At 40.8% G+C, this 18,714-nt stretch overlaps 1 protein-coding gene across 3 annotated transcripts in view; it reads right to left on the bottom strand.

Annotated features, from left to right (window-relative positions):
• Positions 1–15,095: 15,095 nt before the first annotated feature.
• The window catches only part of ZNRF2 (zinc and ring finger 2), a 54,603-nt gene continuing 50,984 nt past the window's right edge, over positions 15,096–18,714 (bottom strand). For all 3 annotated transcript variants that reach the window (XR_015715197.1, XM_087821240.1, XM_087821239.1), the window contains one exon: positions 15,096–17,710. Coding sequence is in view for 1 of the 3 variants with exons in the window: in XM_087821240.1 (XP_087677366.1) it covers positions 17,689–17,710 (22 nt within the window). In the remaining 2 variants the exon portion in view is untranslated. The remainder of the gene's footprint in view (positions 17,711–18,714) is intronic.

The raw sequence follows: 18,714 nt of genomic DNA, 5'->3' as shown, positions 1-18,714 counted from the left end.
GGAGAACGTCAGGTGACACAGGAGTCTGTCTACAGAGCCAGCAGCTTCCTCACTGGCCACCAGCCCTCCACTCCCAAGACGGGACTGACCAAAGGAAGCAGATGCACAGGGAAAGCTGGAGGTCGGATTTGAGTGATTTTTATCACAAGAGGGCAGCATATGCCCAGCAATTACCCATTACCCAGAGGAGTCAGGGGAGGGGCCTGGTGACTGAGGTTATTAGGAAGACTCCGTTCAAAGTACATGGTGTTAAAAGCAATCTCATCTGAGTCCAGAGACATTGGTAAATAGGGAGAGCTGGCCCCGAGGCACACACAACAGCACTGTTAACAGTCCGTTCTATGGGTGCTGAGGATCTGGGTTCAAATCCCAGTGCTACCAGAAGCTGTGTGACCTTGGACAAGTGACTCAGCTTTCCTGTGCCAGAGTTTCCCACCTGTAGTAAGTGCTCCCCTCCCAAGGCTGTCTGATTACGAAGTAGATTAACATCTGTAGAGCACTTAAAACCCGACATGTAGTAGGGTTCCAGTGTTAGTAACTCTGGTCATCTAACAGGACCTTCTCCTTCCAGCACTGTCTTAATGAAGATCAGGAACAAGACGAGAGAAGAGGGGCCCGTGCTGGGCCATCCTTCCTGTCGAGAGCCCCTCCAAAACATCGCTATTTTCAAACTGAGAGCAAACTCTAGACTTTTAAGCAGCCCAGAGACTGGAAGCCATTTCCAAGGCTGAACACCTGTCGGGTGAGAACCAACCAGCCCCTATACTGACACTGTCTTCATCTTTGTTTCGTTAAGAAACTGCATGTCCAGGTCATGTCCAGAGCATGGGTCAGGAGAGCCAAAAGCCTGTTTGCACTCTGATTTGATTTCACAGAGGTGGGAGTGGACTATGTGGCTTTTCACAGGTCAGACGGCTGGAGGTCACTGCTTCCTTTGAGGTCAGCATGTGGTTCTCGGTTCCTAGCGAGCTTTTTCTTTCACTCATTAGTGTGGACACTGCCTGTTGCAGAACGGACTGAGGGGAGTCCTGAGGGCAAGCAGGAGGAAACAGAGGGAGGCAGATGAGAACAGGACAGAACAAACGAGAAAGGTTAACTCCTGGAACCCCGACTTCCACCCTGCTCCACACCCTCCTACTGCCGTGTCCAGGAACCGGCCCCGTGTGTCTGGGGCCATCAGCCCACGTCCCGGACACAAGTTCAGGGGAGCCAGCAGCTCCTCACCTCCCGAGCAGCTGTGAGGTGTCCGGCCGCCCACGGCTGCTCCCACATTGCCCAGTGGGTCGAGCTTTCTCCCGCCGAGCCGGGGCGCTTCTTTCCCTTCCACTTCCCTTAGTGGCGGTCCCCAGTCCTGCCGTTTGAATCACCCGGGCCAGCACTCACTCTCGTTTTCATGATTGCCCCTTCTAAGGAAACTCTGTAAGACATTTTTTCCTACCCCCACTCCCACCAGGAAATTGATACCAGATATATTATACTTATGTGCTTTATGTACTTGGGCCCCTTGGAGGGCCACAAGCCATCCAAGTTCTTTTCTGTCCCCCAAGAACCAACTTTCACCTCCTCAGGGGTGATATCCACCTTGTTGAGAATGCTCGGTCTAGGTGGGCCGTTGGTAATTCCTGTCACCCTTGCCACCTCCAAGATCCCCTGTCACCCTCAGGGCTGTTCGCCCTTCTACGCATAGTTCAGCTTCTAAGTCAATAAATGTTATTAAAGGTTATTCATTTAACATTCTCGCTCTTGTCACTTTTATCTATGTGCAAGAACTTTGCTTATGCTGTAAAAACGCTGTTTGTGAACAGGGGAAATCTGTCCTAACAGGGACCGTTGCCATCTGAAGCACTCTGGGGCCGGCAGCTTCAGAGGCGAATTTCCGTGACGAGTCCCCGGCTACTGCCACCAGGGCTTCAGGCAGAACTCGAGGTGACCACAGCTGCCTCTGCTCGCCCCACTTCCCTTTCTCACTTCCTGGTTCCCCTGCCCTCACACGCCCTGCAAGAGACCCAGGAATGTCCAGAATTCCCCTTCCGAAACGGAGCCCGGGCCTCTGCCCACCCGCCACGATTCGCCGCCAAGCTCGGCGAGGTATCAGGACATGCCATTGATTCAAGTGACTTGGGATAATAGGACTGCCCCCGACGGGTACTTTACATGTCAGAAGAGGAGCTGGCTGGTCAACATATTCTCCAGTTAGGCACATAAGCCCAGAGAAACCTCACGTCTCCTCAGTCACCTCCCTCACAATCCCAGAATAACTCCCAGCATGGTTGGCTGTTCTGAAAAGGTTTGTTCCCTGCAGTATCTTAACCAACCTACTGAATGGGAGAGAATGTTTGTAAATGACATATCCGATAAGGGGTTAATATCCAAAATTTATAAAGAACTCATACAGTGCAACATCAAAAAAACAACAAACAACCCGATTAAAAAAATGGACAGGGGGCCTGAATAAACATTTCTCCAAAAAAGACATACAGATGGCCAACTAATACACGAAAAGACGCTCAGCGTCACTAATCACCAGGGAGACGCAAATTGAAACCACGGCGAGGTATCACCTCCCACCTGTCAGAACGACCGCCAACAACAAATCCACAAACAGTAAGTGTTGGCGAGGGCGCAAAAGGGAGCCCTTGGGCACTGTTGGTGGGACTGCAAACTGTGCAGCACTATGGGACACAGAATGTTGGTTCCTCAAAAAATTAAAAATAGAATTACCACACAACCCAACAATTACATTTCTGGGTATTTATGCAAAGAATATAAAAACATTAATTCAAAAGAAAATATGTCCCCTTGTAAATAATGCTGCAGTGAACAACAGCCGAGACAGGGAAGCAACTTAGGTGTCCACCGACAGACAGATGAATGGAAAAATAAGATGTAATATATATAATACATATAAATACACACACACAGAAATATTTTTTCTAAATGTAGAAACCTCTTGCAGGACTGTTACCCATTTCAATCCCTTGTGTGTTTGAAAAGGAAGAAGCATGTGAAATCTTCCCCCAGCTCCCTCTCCCCAGGAGGCAGCTCAGGGCCCACCCCACTGAGACGGAAAGAAGTCAGGGACACCGGGAGCCGATGACCAGCCTGAGGAAGCCCGGTCGAGGGCTCCTGGAACCCCAGACCCTCTCCTGATCGTTTATCTATACTCATTGCTCCTTCACTCCTCACGCTGAACCCACGAGGCTGAGGCAACTGCACTACACAGTTTAAAGTAACTTGCCCTTGGCCCTACAACAAGTGAGGTGGCAGATGTGCCAACAGAGGCGGCCGGCTCCAGCGCCTATTTTAACTGCTTCCCTGCTGCTATTGCCAAGGAACAGTAAAGAGCCAACCCACAGGTGAGGAGAGATATGAGGCCCCGCCTGGGAGAAACCTGGGAGGCAGCTGGGAAAATGGAAAGAAAAACAGGAGATGGAGAGAAAAGAAGAAAAGATTTCCATCCTTCCTAAAATTTTTATTATGAAAAACTTCAAATGCACAGGAAACTTAAAATACAATGACCATTCAGATCCTACACATATTAACGAGTACTGACATTTTACCATATGTGTGTGATCTTTTCTCACTTTATATTTTCAATGCATTTTTTTCCTTTTAATTCATATACATCATGAAACTTTCAGTATTTTTAGCATGTATCTCCTAAGAAAATAGGTAATCTACACACCCTAACTTAGGATATATTGGTAAGTATTTCATTCTCACATATATAGGTTTGAAGAATAATTAAAAAATAAAATTGTCAATTATACTTCAATAAAGCTGAAATTTAAAAAGTGAAAATCAGTATGAATTTTCCTATAAGCTGAGTTAGGTTCTGAACTAAGGGCTTAGATATTTTATCTCATTTAATTCTCACAACTGTAATCATCTCCATTTTATAGATGAAGAAACCAAGGCACTGAATGAATGAATGACCCGGGGTCACATGACTCACGAGCAGGCCTGACAGTATTTGAACCTGGGCACCTGGCACTGGAACTCAGGCCTTGAACCACCATCGGGCTTTTCCAGTCACTACCATCACACATGTAAAGCAGTGAAGGGCACTTTGCCTGAGCAATGAAAGAGCATCCTGTTCATAAGAGTGATTTTCTGGGTGACCTAACGAAGTTAAAGGGAAGTGAGCAAGTACCTAATTTATACCTTAATCATTTATTTACATAGGTGTAATTCTGCATAGTGTTGATTTTGGCAACAGTTTCTTAGATGACATCTAAAGCACAAGCAGCCAAAGGAAAAAAATAGATAAATTGACCTTCAAAATAAAAACCTTTTCTGCTGCAAAGGTCACTATAAAAAAAGTGGAAAGACAACCCACAGGATGAAGGAAAATAATTGCAAATCATATATCTGATAGGGGTCTAGAATGCAGAACACAGAAAAAGAATTCTTGAATCTCAACAATAAAGAGACTCAACAATAAAATGGGGAAAGGATTTGAACAGACATTTGTCAAAAGAACATATACCAATGGCCAAAGAGCACATGAAGATGCTGAGCATAATTAGTCATGAAAATGCAAATCAAAGCCACAAAGAGATACCACTTCATAGCCAATAGGCTGGCTGTATTAAAAACAAGCAGTAACAAGTGCTGGTGAGGGTGTGGAGAAATTAAAACCTTTATACATTGCAGGTGGGAATGTAAAATGGTGCAGCCTCTTTGGACAAAACAGTTTTCAGCAAGTTAAACACAGGATTGCCACAGGTATGACCCAGCAAACACTACCATTAGGTACGTACTCAAGGTAATTGAAAACGTATGTTCACAAAGACTTCTACAGAAATGCTCATAGCAACATTATTCAAGATAGTCAAAGAGTAGAAACCACCCAAATGTCCATCAACAAAATGTGGTGTATCCATTCAACAGAAGTTATCCAACCATAAGAAGAAATGGAGTGCTGGTATGTGTTACAGCATGGATGAACCTTGAGAAAATTACACTAAGTGAAAGAACCCAGACACAAAAGGACCGTATTGTATGATTCCACTTAATGAAATGTCCAAAATAGGCAGATCCATAGAGACAGAGTGTTGATTAATGGTTACCAGGGGCAAGGGAAAAGGGGAAGAATGAGGTGTGACTACTAGTAGAAACTTCCTTTTAACAGTGATATAAATGTTCTGGAATTAGACTGCGGTGGTGGTTGCACAACTCTGTGACTATATTAAAAACACTGAATTGTATGTTTCCGAATGGATTTTATGGTATGTGAATTACATCTCAATTAAAATTTTTAAGAAGAATAATGGCAAACTTCTTGCCTGAAGCTATATAAGACAAAAGACAACGGAGCAGTATCTTTAAAGCACTGGAGGGGAAAATGACAATCTAGAATTCTATACCCAACAAAATTTCTTTCAAAACTGAAGGAAGTCATTTCAAGACTTATTATAAATCTACAGTAATCAAGACAGTGTAATGTTGGCATAATTAAAGACATATATTATCAATGGAACAAAAAAAGAGCCCAGAAACACCCATACATAAAAGCTGATTTTCAACAAAAACACTAAGTTAATTCAATAGGGAAAAGATAATCATTTTTCAACAAATGATCTGAAATAAACTGAAGAGTCATATGGACAAACCTGAACCTAAATACTTACCTTCACACAATATGTAAAAATTAACTTGAATTGTATTACAGATCTAAATGTAAGTGCTATAAAGAAAATCTTTGTAACTTTGTATTAGGCAAGAATTTCTTAAGAAAACAAAAAGCTTGAACAGGAAAAGTACAAACTAATAAACTGGACTGCATCAACATTCAACTTTTGCTCTTCCAAAGACACTGCTAAAAAGTGAAAAGGCAAACTATAGACTGAAATCATTTGCAAATCATTTATCTGAGAAAAGATTTGTATGCAAAATATAAAAAGAACTCTAACAACTCAATACTAATATGAGGCACAACCCAATTTAAAAATGAACAGCCCCATTAGACTTCAGGAATAACTTGGGATGGAATATAGCAAACTTTCTCCCCAAAGAGTAATGACAAGATCTGACAAAACTGTCAAAACAATCACTTCAGAACTCTGGAAACTGACCAAAGGCATGCAGCAAACTGAGAAACATTTACCCAAGAAAACCTACTGAACCTTGGTAAAAACAGTGGGATCTGGCGTTTCAGCCCAGAGCATCTCCCAGCTCCCCTTCCCCCCATCTCCCCAGTTGTGTGGCACTGTAGTTCCACCAGGCTCTGGGGATCTACAGCTCCCCTGGTGGAGGGGATTGAAGTGATTTGGAGCAAAATGTGGGGAAAACTTATATTAAGGGGATATTGTTGCAAACGATGTTGATCTTGGTAGCCATCAAGGAAGACAAGCATTGTAGTTAGCCTGAGGTTGATACTGGTTGCGGCCAGCAACAGCTGTGCAGGACAGCAGAAATTTAACACAGTGATCTGGGGATGAGATAATGAGCCTCCAACATATTCTAGAATGGGATGGGATAGAAGGCTACATGCATACAACCCAGCCACCATTCTACTTCTTGGTACTTACCAAAGACAAATGAGAAACATACATCCACACAAAGACTTGAAGGCAAATGTTCATAGCAGCAGTACTCATAACAGCCAAAAAAAAGTGGAAACAATCCAAATTCCATCAACTGGTAGATAAACAAATGTGGTATATCCATACAATAGAGTATCATTCAGCAAAAATAAGTAAACAATTGATAATATGTGCTAAGCGTGGGTGAACCTCTCAGAAACATTATGTAACCTGAAAGAAGTGAGATGCAAAAGCCGTATGTTGTGTGACTCCATCTGTATGAAATAATCAGAACTGGGAAAATACAGAGACCAAATAGAGATTAGTGGTTGCCTAGGGGTGGAGGAGGGGGAAATGGGGAGCAATTGCCAAGGAGTGTGAAGTTTCTTTATGGTGATGAAAATATTCCAAAATTATATTATGCTGAGGATAGTACAACTTTGTAAATATACTAAAAACCATGAAATTGTATGCTTTCAATAGCTGGATTTTATGGTATGCAAATTATACAACAAAACCGTTAAAAGTAATAAATATTTTAACAGACCTTTTACCAAAGACGCTGGAATGGTCAGTGAGCCCATAAAAAGACGCATATTATTAGTGGTTAGGTAAATTCAAACTAAACCATGAGATGCATACCCACCAGAATGGCCAAAATGAAAAAGACTATGTGTTGGCAATAATGTGGATGGTACAGCCAATACGCAAAACAGTTTGGCAGTATCTTACAAAACTAAAAAAATATTTACCATACAACTCAGCAATTCCACCTGCGCATTTATTCAAGAGAAATGAAATCACATATTCACGTAAGATTTATATGTAAATGTTATAGACACTTTATTCACAATAGCCCCAAATTAGAAATAGCCCAGGTGTCCACAGATAGGAGACTGGGTAACAAACTGTAGTATCTTCATACAGTGGAACACTACTCAGCAATAAAAACAGAACTGATTCAAGCAACAACACTGACGCCCATCACAGATGTGCCCAGCGATACAAGTCTTACACAAATAAAGGACCTACTGAATGTTTTCATCTAATCTACAGTGACACGAAGCAGGCCAATGCTGCCGAGGGCTGAGGAAGGAAGGGTGGGACCTGACTGGAAAGGGGCTGAGGTATTTGAGGGGTGACGCAAACGTTCCCTCTCTGTCATGGTGATGGTTGCACAGGTGTGTACCTGTGTCCAAACTCACCTGATCGTACCCTTACAATGGCTGTTTTTGTTGTATGTAAATTGGAACTTATTTGAGGAGGTTTTCAAAAGCTGTCAAGAAAAAATATGGTTAGAAATATAACTGTTCTTATTGAGGAAACAGGCCTCTCAAAACAGAAATGAGGTCACAAATCTGTGTCTGGCTGTCTCGAGTGAAATCCGAGTGTTTGCAGTACTTCCATCTGTTTTCACCTGTTTTAGCAGCACTCAGACCTACCAGTCAAGTGAAGTACTTTCCAGTGACTTTACTAATCTTACATCTTGAGAGATCTGACACAGATGCTTACTCAAAAGCAGCAGGTTTCGCACACCTATGCTATTCATATATATGCCACGCCTTACCCCGTGACCAACTTTTGCTTGGGACTATCATTTTTTCCATCAGTGGGTGTGCAGTGTCTCACACAGTATCTCACATCTACTCAATAAAACGTACTAAATGAATGAACCAACACTCAATTCACCCAGAGTTCTAGTTCAAGTAACTCCCACACCTCCTTCAGGGTGAGACAACTTCTGAGGATTACCAAAATAACTCTTAAGAGTGAAAGTCAGACGACAGCTCCGAGTCACCCACAGTGGCTCTCTAGTGATTGAGATGAGTGTAATAGAATGCTGTTTTGAACTAACTGCTACACTGTTCATTCCCTGCGTCCTGGTTGCTTATGGCAACGTGCTCAGTGACTACACTGGCAGTTGCCACTTCAGCAGGGAGACAGTAGGATAAAACAAAGACATCAAAGTCGAGTATTTTAAAGCCAAAAGGAGAGACAAGAGCCTGAAAACCAAAGGGCTTTTGATTTGTCAGAGCCCCATTCTGGAGGCAGGAAAGGTTTTTAGGAATCTACAAACTTAGCTGTGCAAATCAAGGACTGGAGCTGGGCTGAATCAGGCAGTTTATTCTACGAACCACAGAGCTGGGGAGAACGAACAATGATACAGGAGGAGATTTCTCATTCAGAAAGAGCCAGGAGTTCGATCCAGCAGTACAGAGAATCAGAGCAGACACAGCAAGAGCTTTAGCTGCAGAGCTGAGACAGGCAACTCTCTCCTCAAGAGCTGGCACCCTATCTGCAGGTGTGATAAAACCCAGATAAAGGTTGTACAACTGGCCACAGAACAGGATCACACCAGAACAATTAATGTAGAATCTCTGGGGTGGTGACAAGGCCTTAATATCTTTAAAAAGCTGCCTCTGCCCATCCCTTCCTACCTGCTGAGTTGGTAGGAAGCATTTTAGCCAAGTGCTGCGAATGTTTGGCTTCTGAGGCTCCCCACGCAGAAGCGTGTTAAGACCTGTCTTCCCATGGTACAGCCCAGCCTGGCAGAAAAACTCCCTGGCAGTCCCACTCCGACTCAACAGGGCACCTGAGCACGGAATTCCCACAAACCAGGGAGCATCTCACTGGACATAGCTGAGACCAGACTCCTGGTGACTCTTGAGCTCGATTTGAAGCCTGGATTTGTGAGGGTCTAGTGGACAAGCTCAGCCGTTTTAAGCATGACTATGGTAAAAAGTCAAGGATTGCTAGAAGGCCCGACACTCATGAAGCTGCCCCACAGAGCTCAATCCTCGGACAACCCAGAAGAGAACTATTCATCAGCACTGCTTAAATTCCTGTTGGTGGATTGGCTGAAACTTCATGAGCACACCATCTCCTAACTGACCGGCTATTCAGAGCCTGTGTGTTCTTACCAAAAACTGCAAACAGGACACAAGCCAGTGAGTGACATCTGTGAAAGCACACGGAGAGGGTTCATTAGACTATCAACCTTTTCAAGATATTTTCAGCCTTTCATTGAAAAAATTAGGAAACTGCATCAATTTAGTAACACAGGACCAGCTCTGCTCATGCACAGTAGCTAAATTAACTTTGAGAGACAGAGGTTTTCACAAAGGTGGAATTATAAGACCTTCGAACATATTCAGGTAAGGATAGCCAGGAGCTGTGTCCAATACAGTAGCCACTGGTCACCTATGGCTCTTGAGCACTTAAAAAGTGGCCAGTTCTGAATACAAATGTGCCATAAACATAGACTACACCGAGTTTCCAAGACTGCAAAAAAAAAAGTGTGAAATATCTCATTGATGCTTTTTATCCTGATTACATGCTAAAATGATAATAGTTTGGATAGTTAAACACCCTAAGGCAGCCTGCAGTCTTTGCAGTGTTTGAGTCCCAGCAATGGATGAACTGTACACCATGTGCTTCTTTGGATTATCCTGTGTGTATAATGAATACTCTTAACACTTACAGATTTAACAACATTTCGATTAACGAGCTACTGTGAAAGGTTTGTGACATACGATTATTCAGTATTTTTCTGAAATATAAATTTACATTGCAGACACTGTATAGTTTCCTTCCAGTTACCCAGCTGCTACAAGATCAAGCCAATCAGAAAGCACTGAAGTCTCAAAATGACTTTGTTGGGAAGATGTATTTTTAAAACCTCACAAAATAATGAATATTGTTCATGGAAAAGAGCCCTAGCAGTAAGGCACCACGTGGCAGAATTTAACAACTCTGTATTATAATTAATTACAGCGTCATTAGGTACTACAGAACAGTTTTTACTGTATTTTGGTGGGAAATCAAATCTTAAATCACGCATATTTATAACTATAAGGGATTTAAAAATATTTTAGGACAATTCTCTTTCTGGTGTTCGGTTCCTATTATTCTCACAGGCCTTGCTCGGCAGGAGTTGCTGGTCTATGAAATTCTAAGTTTCCACAGGAGCCCCTCTGAACCAATGGAGAGCCTGTGAAAGCCTGAACTGGTGTGCCCACGGATACGTTGTATTCGGTGAGGCAACCTGTGGGAGAAGCGACTCCGTGACCTAATCTAAGATAAGGATGTCTCCAGGACAAGCGTTCCAGTCCTCATTTTCTGTCCTTTGCTAACAAAGATCATGCTGCAGCCAATGGCAACCCAGTCTCCCAGGAACGGAGCGACCTTTTCTGGCCCTCTTTTCGCCCAGCCTGACCCACCCACCCAGACAGCAGCATCCATCAGGACAGCAGGATGCATCCTTCCTGTCTCTCCACTTCCACGAAGACTCTGCTTCCCACCAGTCGCTTTCTTCTGCTGTGGACGTCTGAGAACACAGGTAGGATGGAAGATACGCAACCAATGACCAAAGAGAAAACCCCGGGAATGTGTCAGAGTGCACCTAGCAAACCTGGGAAGCACGGCCCTACTCCGGCCAGCACCTGAGGTTAAGGGGGGAGGGTGAGGGTGCTGGGAAAGGTCCAACTCATCTGACCTAGACATTAAACTCGCTCAGTGTACTTACCATGCACCTACTGACTCCTCTAACAGTGTACCTCCTGGGCCCTAGGAGCACACACACACACGCACACAGACATGCACGCTCTTGCTCTCTCACACTTGCCCAGTATTCCTGTCTGGCTTCTCTCAAGGCTCCGCCTCCCATTTAGGATCCAATCCTTCGTGTCAGAACTGGGGTTCTTTATCTCAGGTTCTCCCTTATACCTAAATGACTACACCAAGATGAATTAATTCTACCCTAAACTTTAAGTCCTCCCATCCTTGCTTTCCCTGTTGTCATTGCTTCAGCTTTGCCCCTCAGCATGTTGCCTGAACTACTATAAATTTTCTAAGAGGCATCTCTGCCTGTCTACTGTTAAGGACAAATCTTTTTCCTGCTTAAAATCCTTCCGTCATAGTTTGGCACATACTTCCCTTCAGGATTTGTCACCTGCTTACCTCTCTAGATACAGCAACTCCCCAAGAGTGTCATGTTCATCTGAGGTATGCTTCCTGCCTTGGGGATGCCCTTCCAAACTTCCCACTCCACAAGTCCACATTCCCTAGAGCCATGATCTACTCGCTCTTAAAGGCTTAGTTTAATTGTTCCCTCGCCAAGCCTGAGTTCAATGACCTCCTTACCCCCTCACAACACCCGTGCATACGTCTACCACAGCATTTATTATACTTTCTTACATGCTTGTTTACTTACTTGCTTCACTCACTAACGGTCACCTATCTTTGATTTCAATACTCTTGGTCCCTAACAGTCCACAGAACCACGTAGTGCTTAATACATAACTGCCAAAATAGTAAATCTCTTGATTTTGGCAAGAGGGAAGATCAGGACTCCCAACGTCCTCTCTTATACTTAGCTTCCTTAACACATCTGTTCAGGTCTAAGGCATTGCTCCTACACCTCATGACTGGAGGGAAAAACAAAACAAGTATTCATTCTTATGGGCACAAACATTTTTATTGTTTATAATAACCACTAGCATTATTAGGTACTCACTATGTGTGTGGTGCATGCATGTTCCCTCCCATTTAATCCTCACAACCACCTTGAGGTAGGCAAAGGCGAGGTGCAGCGAAGTTAAGTATCTTGCCTAATGTCACAGAGGTGGCAAAACCAGGCAGGCTGGTTTCAGACAGAACCATGTTCTTAACCACTGGGCTACAAACTCAATACTTCTTACAGCCTGGAGACTGTGCTTCCAAAGATCAACTACTCACTTCACTTCTTAAAACCTAACAGAACGTCACTAAATACAATCTAAATTTTAAAAGTTATGACGATGCACTGACAGACGATCTCTCTGCAAAACTTAATAGTTCTCCATCGTACTGCAAGTACAAAATTCACACACAGGTTTTACATTAGAAATTTCAAAGTATATCTCTACACATGGTGAAGGTACTGAAGAAAGAGCTTTTAATCCACCACTGCCACGGTCATTTCTTAAGCAATTACAAAATTCTAATAGTTTGGATTCAATTTTGTGATAAAGACTGTACAAAAACAGATAAAGAAACTGCGACATCAGTTAATTCATGGTAACCTTTCAGCATTCAGGTAATTCTGTTTTATTGTAATGTGCCGTCAACTTCTAGACATAAGGGTAGAAATGACGCATTTCCTTGAAAGCATTCTCTTACATTCTGCTTCTAAATAACAGGGTAATTTGGCAAGATCATTTGGAAGCTTTATTTATTAAAAATATCAATAATGAATTGCTCCACTGTAGTTAAGAACATACAAGTTGTTCCGAATACATTTTCTATATTTCTTGAGATTGATGCTTTTGATACCATATTTAACAGAAAAATACTTTCTAATGGAGGAAACTAAGGTATTACAGAAGAGTTGTGGAAACCACGAACAAAGCAACAGAGGTAAATATCTATTATTACCTTGATTTTCAAACAATGAAACTCATATAGTCATTGCAGAGAAATAAAATGTAATGGACTGCTGTAATAACAAAGATTGATATCACCAAAAAATCCCCCAGTCTCTTCTGTATCTCCCCATACAGCCTGCTGTGTCACATGCACCCAGGTGCTCAAAATGCTACTGACTAATAATGAACCTTTTCACAACGCAGGTTCAATGGTAACAGGGTGACGCAGAAATATAAGTTTACAAGCATAGATCATCAGTACCCATCGATCTCAGCATATCCAATCAAAAGAGCAGGCACGAGTAATCGAAGGAGCCAGTCACTCTGGCTCTAAGAGTTGGGGTCCTGACAGGTGCCCCACAGTCCAGGGCAGAGCTGAGGAGGACAATGTTGGTTAATACAGAGTACAATACCACTTTAAAATTTTTCATGTATTTTCTAGGCTGTGAGTTTAGGCCACGTTGCTCTTTGCCTCTCTATAAACAAGCAACCAACAGTCTATCTTATTATTAGCCACTGGTCTAAACTAATGATGGTTTAAATATCTGAAAATATACCAAATATACCAACTCCCTTAAGTATACTAATGCTGCATTTTCATCAATATTAACATATCTGGTTTTCTTCAATGCCTTTTACTTTCCAGAGAATCACCTGACTTAAAAGACCAGGTATTCTATTCCCCACTGAACACAGGAATTCTGCGATTTAAAAAGAACGAACATTCAGTTCCCTACCTTAAGCACAGCATTCACAGAATACGGCAGGTACTCAAAAAGTATTGTCTGGGCAAAGCATTACGAAAGAGTTTCACCAGCTTTTCCTGAATAAAAATCACTACTAGGAGGACACCAAGCAGCCACTTCCTCTAAAGAAAACCAAGTGGCAATTTAGTTTCAGATGGAAAGGCACCAGTAGAGATGAAAAGTAGTCAGTGAAACAGATCATTGACTACTATTATTCACGATACAGCAAAGAAAACATTTGAAGTTACAGACCTCAGCAAAAAAGGGGACAGGCCAAGGACAAAAGACTAGCATGCCAGAATTTTTTTTTTTTTTTAACTTAGAGAATATCTGTACAAGAACAAGGGACACTTCACATTTCACCACCCACTGTCAATATGCACCGAGCTCACCTCAGGATAAATCAAATTGCAAGAAAAAAAGCCCAAATGAACTAGAAGACTTCCTGTAACTAACAAACAGTATTCATATTTAATAAGCAACATTTACCTCTACGTAGTTTTGCAAAGTTCCCAATAACCGAATTTACATGGAAACTTCCTCTGCAAAAGAGTAAGATGACTTCAATATTATCACTAATACATAGTATGGATGTCACCAGATGGTAAATTCAATTATTCTTGAGTTTTAAAAGCCTCATGCTCTATTCAAATTTAGCTTATTGTCAGGAAATTTCCCTTCTTCCACTCTTCAAGTTAGTAAAAAAAAAAAATTAGGTAATATTTACATTGAATTTACAATCTTTTTCATTTAAAGGAAGATCCCTACATCTTGTTATAATTATGTTAATTTAAATGATTGCTTTTACACATTACTATACACAATTTTAGAAAGTAAAAAAGCTTTGAAATGGAATCTGCCGTTTTCATTAACTCATTTAAACTGAATCTTTTGGGAATACATACTGTAAATATGCTGAGGGTGCCCCTCAGCCACTATGGGGCTAAATTCTATTAATGTTTAGTGGGTGAAAACTGAAATAGTTGTATAACAGAGTAAAGAAATAGAGAACCTATATAGTATGCAACAGTCAATAACATATGAGTTTTTAAATGCTGTTTCGGCTACCACAAAAAAATCAGTTATAGGAACCATTGTTTATATTTCAATCATAAACACTGCTCTTAAAACACCATCTATATCTGATTTATAACCAGATCTCAAAAACACAGATTAACATGCTTACTTACTTAGTCTATATCTCTGGCAAAGGCCCAAAAGTAATCTCTTACACATTGTTGGGGGGGGGGGGGGCCAGATCTAAGTAAGATAAAGAGCCAAAATTGGCAATAAATCCGTTATGAAGAAAAGAGTGGCACCAAAGTAAGTTTCAGAACATACTGCTTTCTATATTCGCAAGTGTGATCTTATTTGAAAACAATTATTTACAACGATTCTGGAAAACTATAACAACTTGATGACCTAGGCTTTCAATCTTTATTTTGCCTCCATTAATATTCAACTGAGAGTACTTTCAAGTACATATTTAAATATCTAACACGAATTTATGTCCTACTTACACTATTCAGTGTCTGCATATAAGTTTACAAATATAAGTGATATCACTTACAGTATTACTTACAACACTTTTCAGAATAGTGACTTTGAATAAAAACTGGAGCAGCTGGGCTTTTAAAACATTTTCAGTTTCTCAGCTCTTTTTATGAAGTCATTGATGATGGAAAATGACTTTAAAGTAAAAGATGTAACTTCTGTAAATTTTAATAAAAAAGGGACTGCTATAAACAAATTAACTAAATACTGTTTTAGACAAATGTAACGATCAAGTTGCACTCGACACTGACGCTGAGCTTCCTCTAAAGCACAGGAGCTTCTCCTGCAGCAGCGGCAGCACCGAACTTGACTCCACAAACAGAGCAAGGCTGACATGTGGTCCAGGATACAACGGAGATGTGAACCTATGCGATACATTCTAAAAGTCAACGAGTAAATCGTATCAGAAACCAACTTCCAGTGAACTACCACAGCCAGAGTAAATCTTTCCTTTAAGAATGAAAGTCGACAAAATAACATTATACTAGTAGTAGAAAAAATGAATTATTCACATTCTAAGAGGTTTTTCCTGCAGTGGGTGTGTTTGTGTGTGTATGTGTATGTGTGAGAGCTTACAAAATTGAAAATGTGAAATAAAATGGATTCATATTAAGACTTCATGATAACAGAAAAAATTTAAGGAAAGAATATTTTCCTTGAAGGAAAAATATTTTCTAAAACTGGTTAAAAAAGCACCTATGAAAACTGTGGTGTCAGCTGTCACACTGGAGGTTTGGGGTTCTTTTATCAAATGCAGCATAACAAAAGGCATTTCATAGCATAACTTAGGGGAAAATGTTTTTCGGTCTAGAATTACACAGAGAGCAATTAAAACTCTTTCAATTGTTTAAAATATACCAATTTTTCCGGGTAGCAGAAGCTGCTCCTGTACATGCCCTTAAAAAAAAGAAACAAAAGAAAAAAAGGAAGAGAAGCAACAGGGTAGAGAAAAAAACTGAGGCAAATAAAGAGGAGCAGCATTCAACAGAAAGCAAACGCGTACACACACGAGAGGCTAAGACAAGGGAACGGTGCTGCGCCACTTTCAACAGCCAGGCACCGTGCGCTGCTCCAGCTCACCGGGAACATTTTCCCCATGTCGAAAACGGGAATCTATCTATTGGTATTTCCAATATTTAAAAAAAGGGAGGACATTTCATATTGTAGCCCTAATAGGCTTCCAGTATTTTTTAACCATTCAGATGTATTTTGTGGGAATATTTATTCATATAATTTTGCTTAATACATTTCTTTCTACACAGACTGAATTTAAAAGTTCTATAACATTTTCAATTACAGTAATAACACATTAATAAATTATAAATTAACAAAATCTTCATATTTGCTTTAAAAAATCATTTATCAAACACTAACTTCCAGGTTATCTGGAAAATTAAAGATGCAAATTGCTATAAATCTGGCATCCTAATTGAATTCTGATTTTTAAAAGTATATAAAAGTCCCTCAAATTATTCCAGGTTCCACTCAAGAAAATTTTATTTTACTCTTTTCATAAGTTATTAAGCTTACAACCTGCTAAAGCATTTTACCCAAAAGTGGGAAAACTGCCTGGAGATGCAAAGCACAATAAAATAATTACATGAAAAGAACAAACAAAAATACCCGTTAAAACAAAGTTACTGTAGCTGGCAGCACTTAAAACTGGTAATTTGTATTTTTTTGAAATTGCATAGCTGCAAGATGATTCACTGCTGATTAGCTGTGGAGCAGTTTTATTTCAGAGGAAACAATATACTTAAGAAATTGCAATTCAGTAGACAATCCGATATTTAATTCATTAAAATGTAATTATGTAACCTGATTTACTCTTTGGACTGCATTCTGATAATATTAAATTTTAATTTAACATGTTAACGTATTTCAGCTTTCCTATGTAGAAGTCTATTCTCTACTCTCTTGGGAGAAAAAATAATAGTAGTTGAGATCATGGTCTACATTCAGAGAATGTTTCACTGCTTGATTACATTTCTTGGTTTCACATTTAAGACTTTAATTTATAGGAAGAGAATTATGTGGTCTTCAATTTAAAACTAGACGAATGCAGAAACATCATGTTGGGGAAAATGAAGAGACCCCAAACTAAAAAACACAACAAATCAAAACACTAGTTGTGCAGCTCTAGAGAACTTAATAAAAAGTAAATCAACTTTTAAATCAGTTAACTTTGGCGTCTGAATACAAAATGTTTATCAGCATTACCTATGTAGATGACTATTAGGGATGTGCAGCATTTTCAAAATCCCTGTGAGTCCTTATATCATGTTTGGTACACTGAGTTCTGTGGCAAATGTCCTCCCTCCAGCAGGATTTTTTTCCCTATATGATTGTCCATCTCTGCATCAACTGAGTCCCACAGAACTCAGATTTTTGGCTGAGTATGCCTGCGTTTTTTGTTTTCATTTTTCCAGAGAAAGGTCCTCAAGTCCTCTTGGTTTTTCAAGCATCTTGAGAAGAAAATCTGCGTAAAAGTAGATACATTTTGGTTTAAGCAGAGGTCCACAATAGTAATATGAATTAAAACACAACATTCACTTCCCCATAAACACCGCTCTAGTTATTGTAAATTTTCACACACTTACTATTCTAAAAACTCGTGCAAGTAGTGATCCGCAAAAGAACAGATCAAGGATGCAGAGGGCCAGCTAAAGCTTAAAAAATCATCCCCACGTAACAGCTGTATGTCCCCTCCAAATTAAGACTGTACTAATATTCAAACTCTGTCATTATTATTCCATTTCTTACGGAGATCTGTGATCTTTAATATTACTATTGTAATTGTCTCATATAAACCACGCTCATGTAAGACAAACTTAATCGATAGATGTTGGTTGTGTGTGTTCTGATAGCTCCAGCAACTGCCAGTTCCCCAGTCTCTCTCCCTTCTCCTCCGGCCTCCCTATTCCCCGAGACACAATATTTAAATTTGGCCTATTAATAACCCTCCAATGGCCTCTAAGTGTTCCAGTGGAAGAAAGAGTCATACATCTCTCACTTTAAATGAAAAGCTAGAAATAAGTAAGCTTAGTGAGGAAGGCATGCTGAAAGCTGAGATAGGCTGAAGCTAGGCTCTTGCACCAGTTAGTCAAGTAGTGAATGCAAAGGACAAGTTCTTGAAGGAAATTAAAAGTGCTACTCTCCTGGCTGGTGTGGCTCAGTGGATTGAGCATTGTCCCATGCACCAAGAGGTCACCAATTCAATTCCCAGTCAAGGCAAAGGCCCAGGATTCGGGCTCAATCTCCGGCAGGGGGCATGCAAGAGTTAATTGATGTTTCTCTCTCATAGATGTTTCTATCTCCTCCTCTCCCTTCCTCTCTATCTAAAATCAATAAAAACATATTTTAAAAAAAGTGCTACTCCAGTAAATGCACGAGTAAGGAAGCAAGAGAGCCTTACTGCTGATATGGGCAAAGTTCTATTGGTCTGGAGAGAAGGCAAACCAGCCACATTCCCCTAAGCCAAAA

This window comes from Miniopterus natalensis, chromosome 10 (genome assembly GCF_054644295.1).
Source record: "Miniopterus natalensis isolate mMinNat1 chromosome 10, mMinNat1.hap1, whole genome shotgun sequence".
Classification (NCBI taxonomy): Eukaryota; Metazoa; Chordata; class Mammalia; order Chiroptera; family Miniopteridae; genus Miniopterus; species Miniopterus natalensis.
Note: the sequence above shows the minus strand (reverse complement) of the source record. Positions and strands in the feature narration are given on the sequence as shown.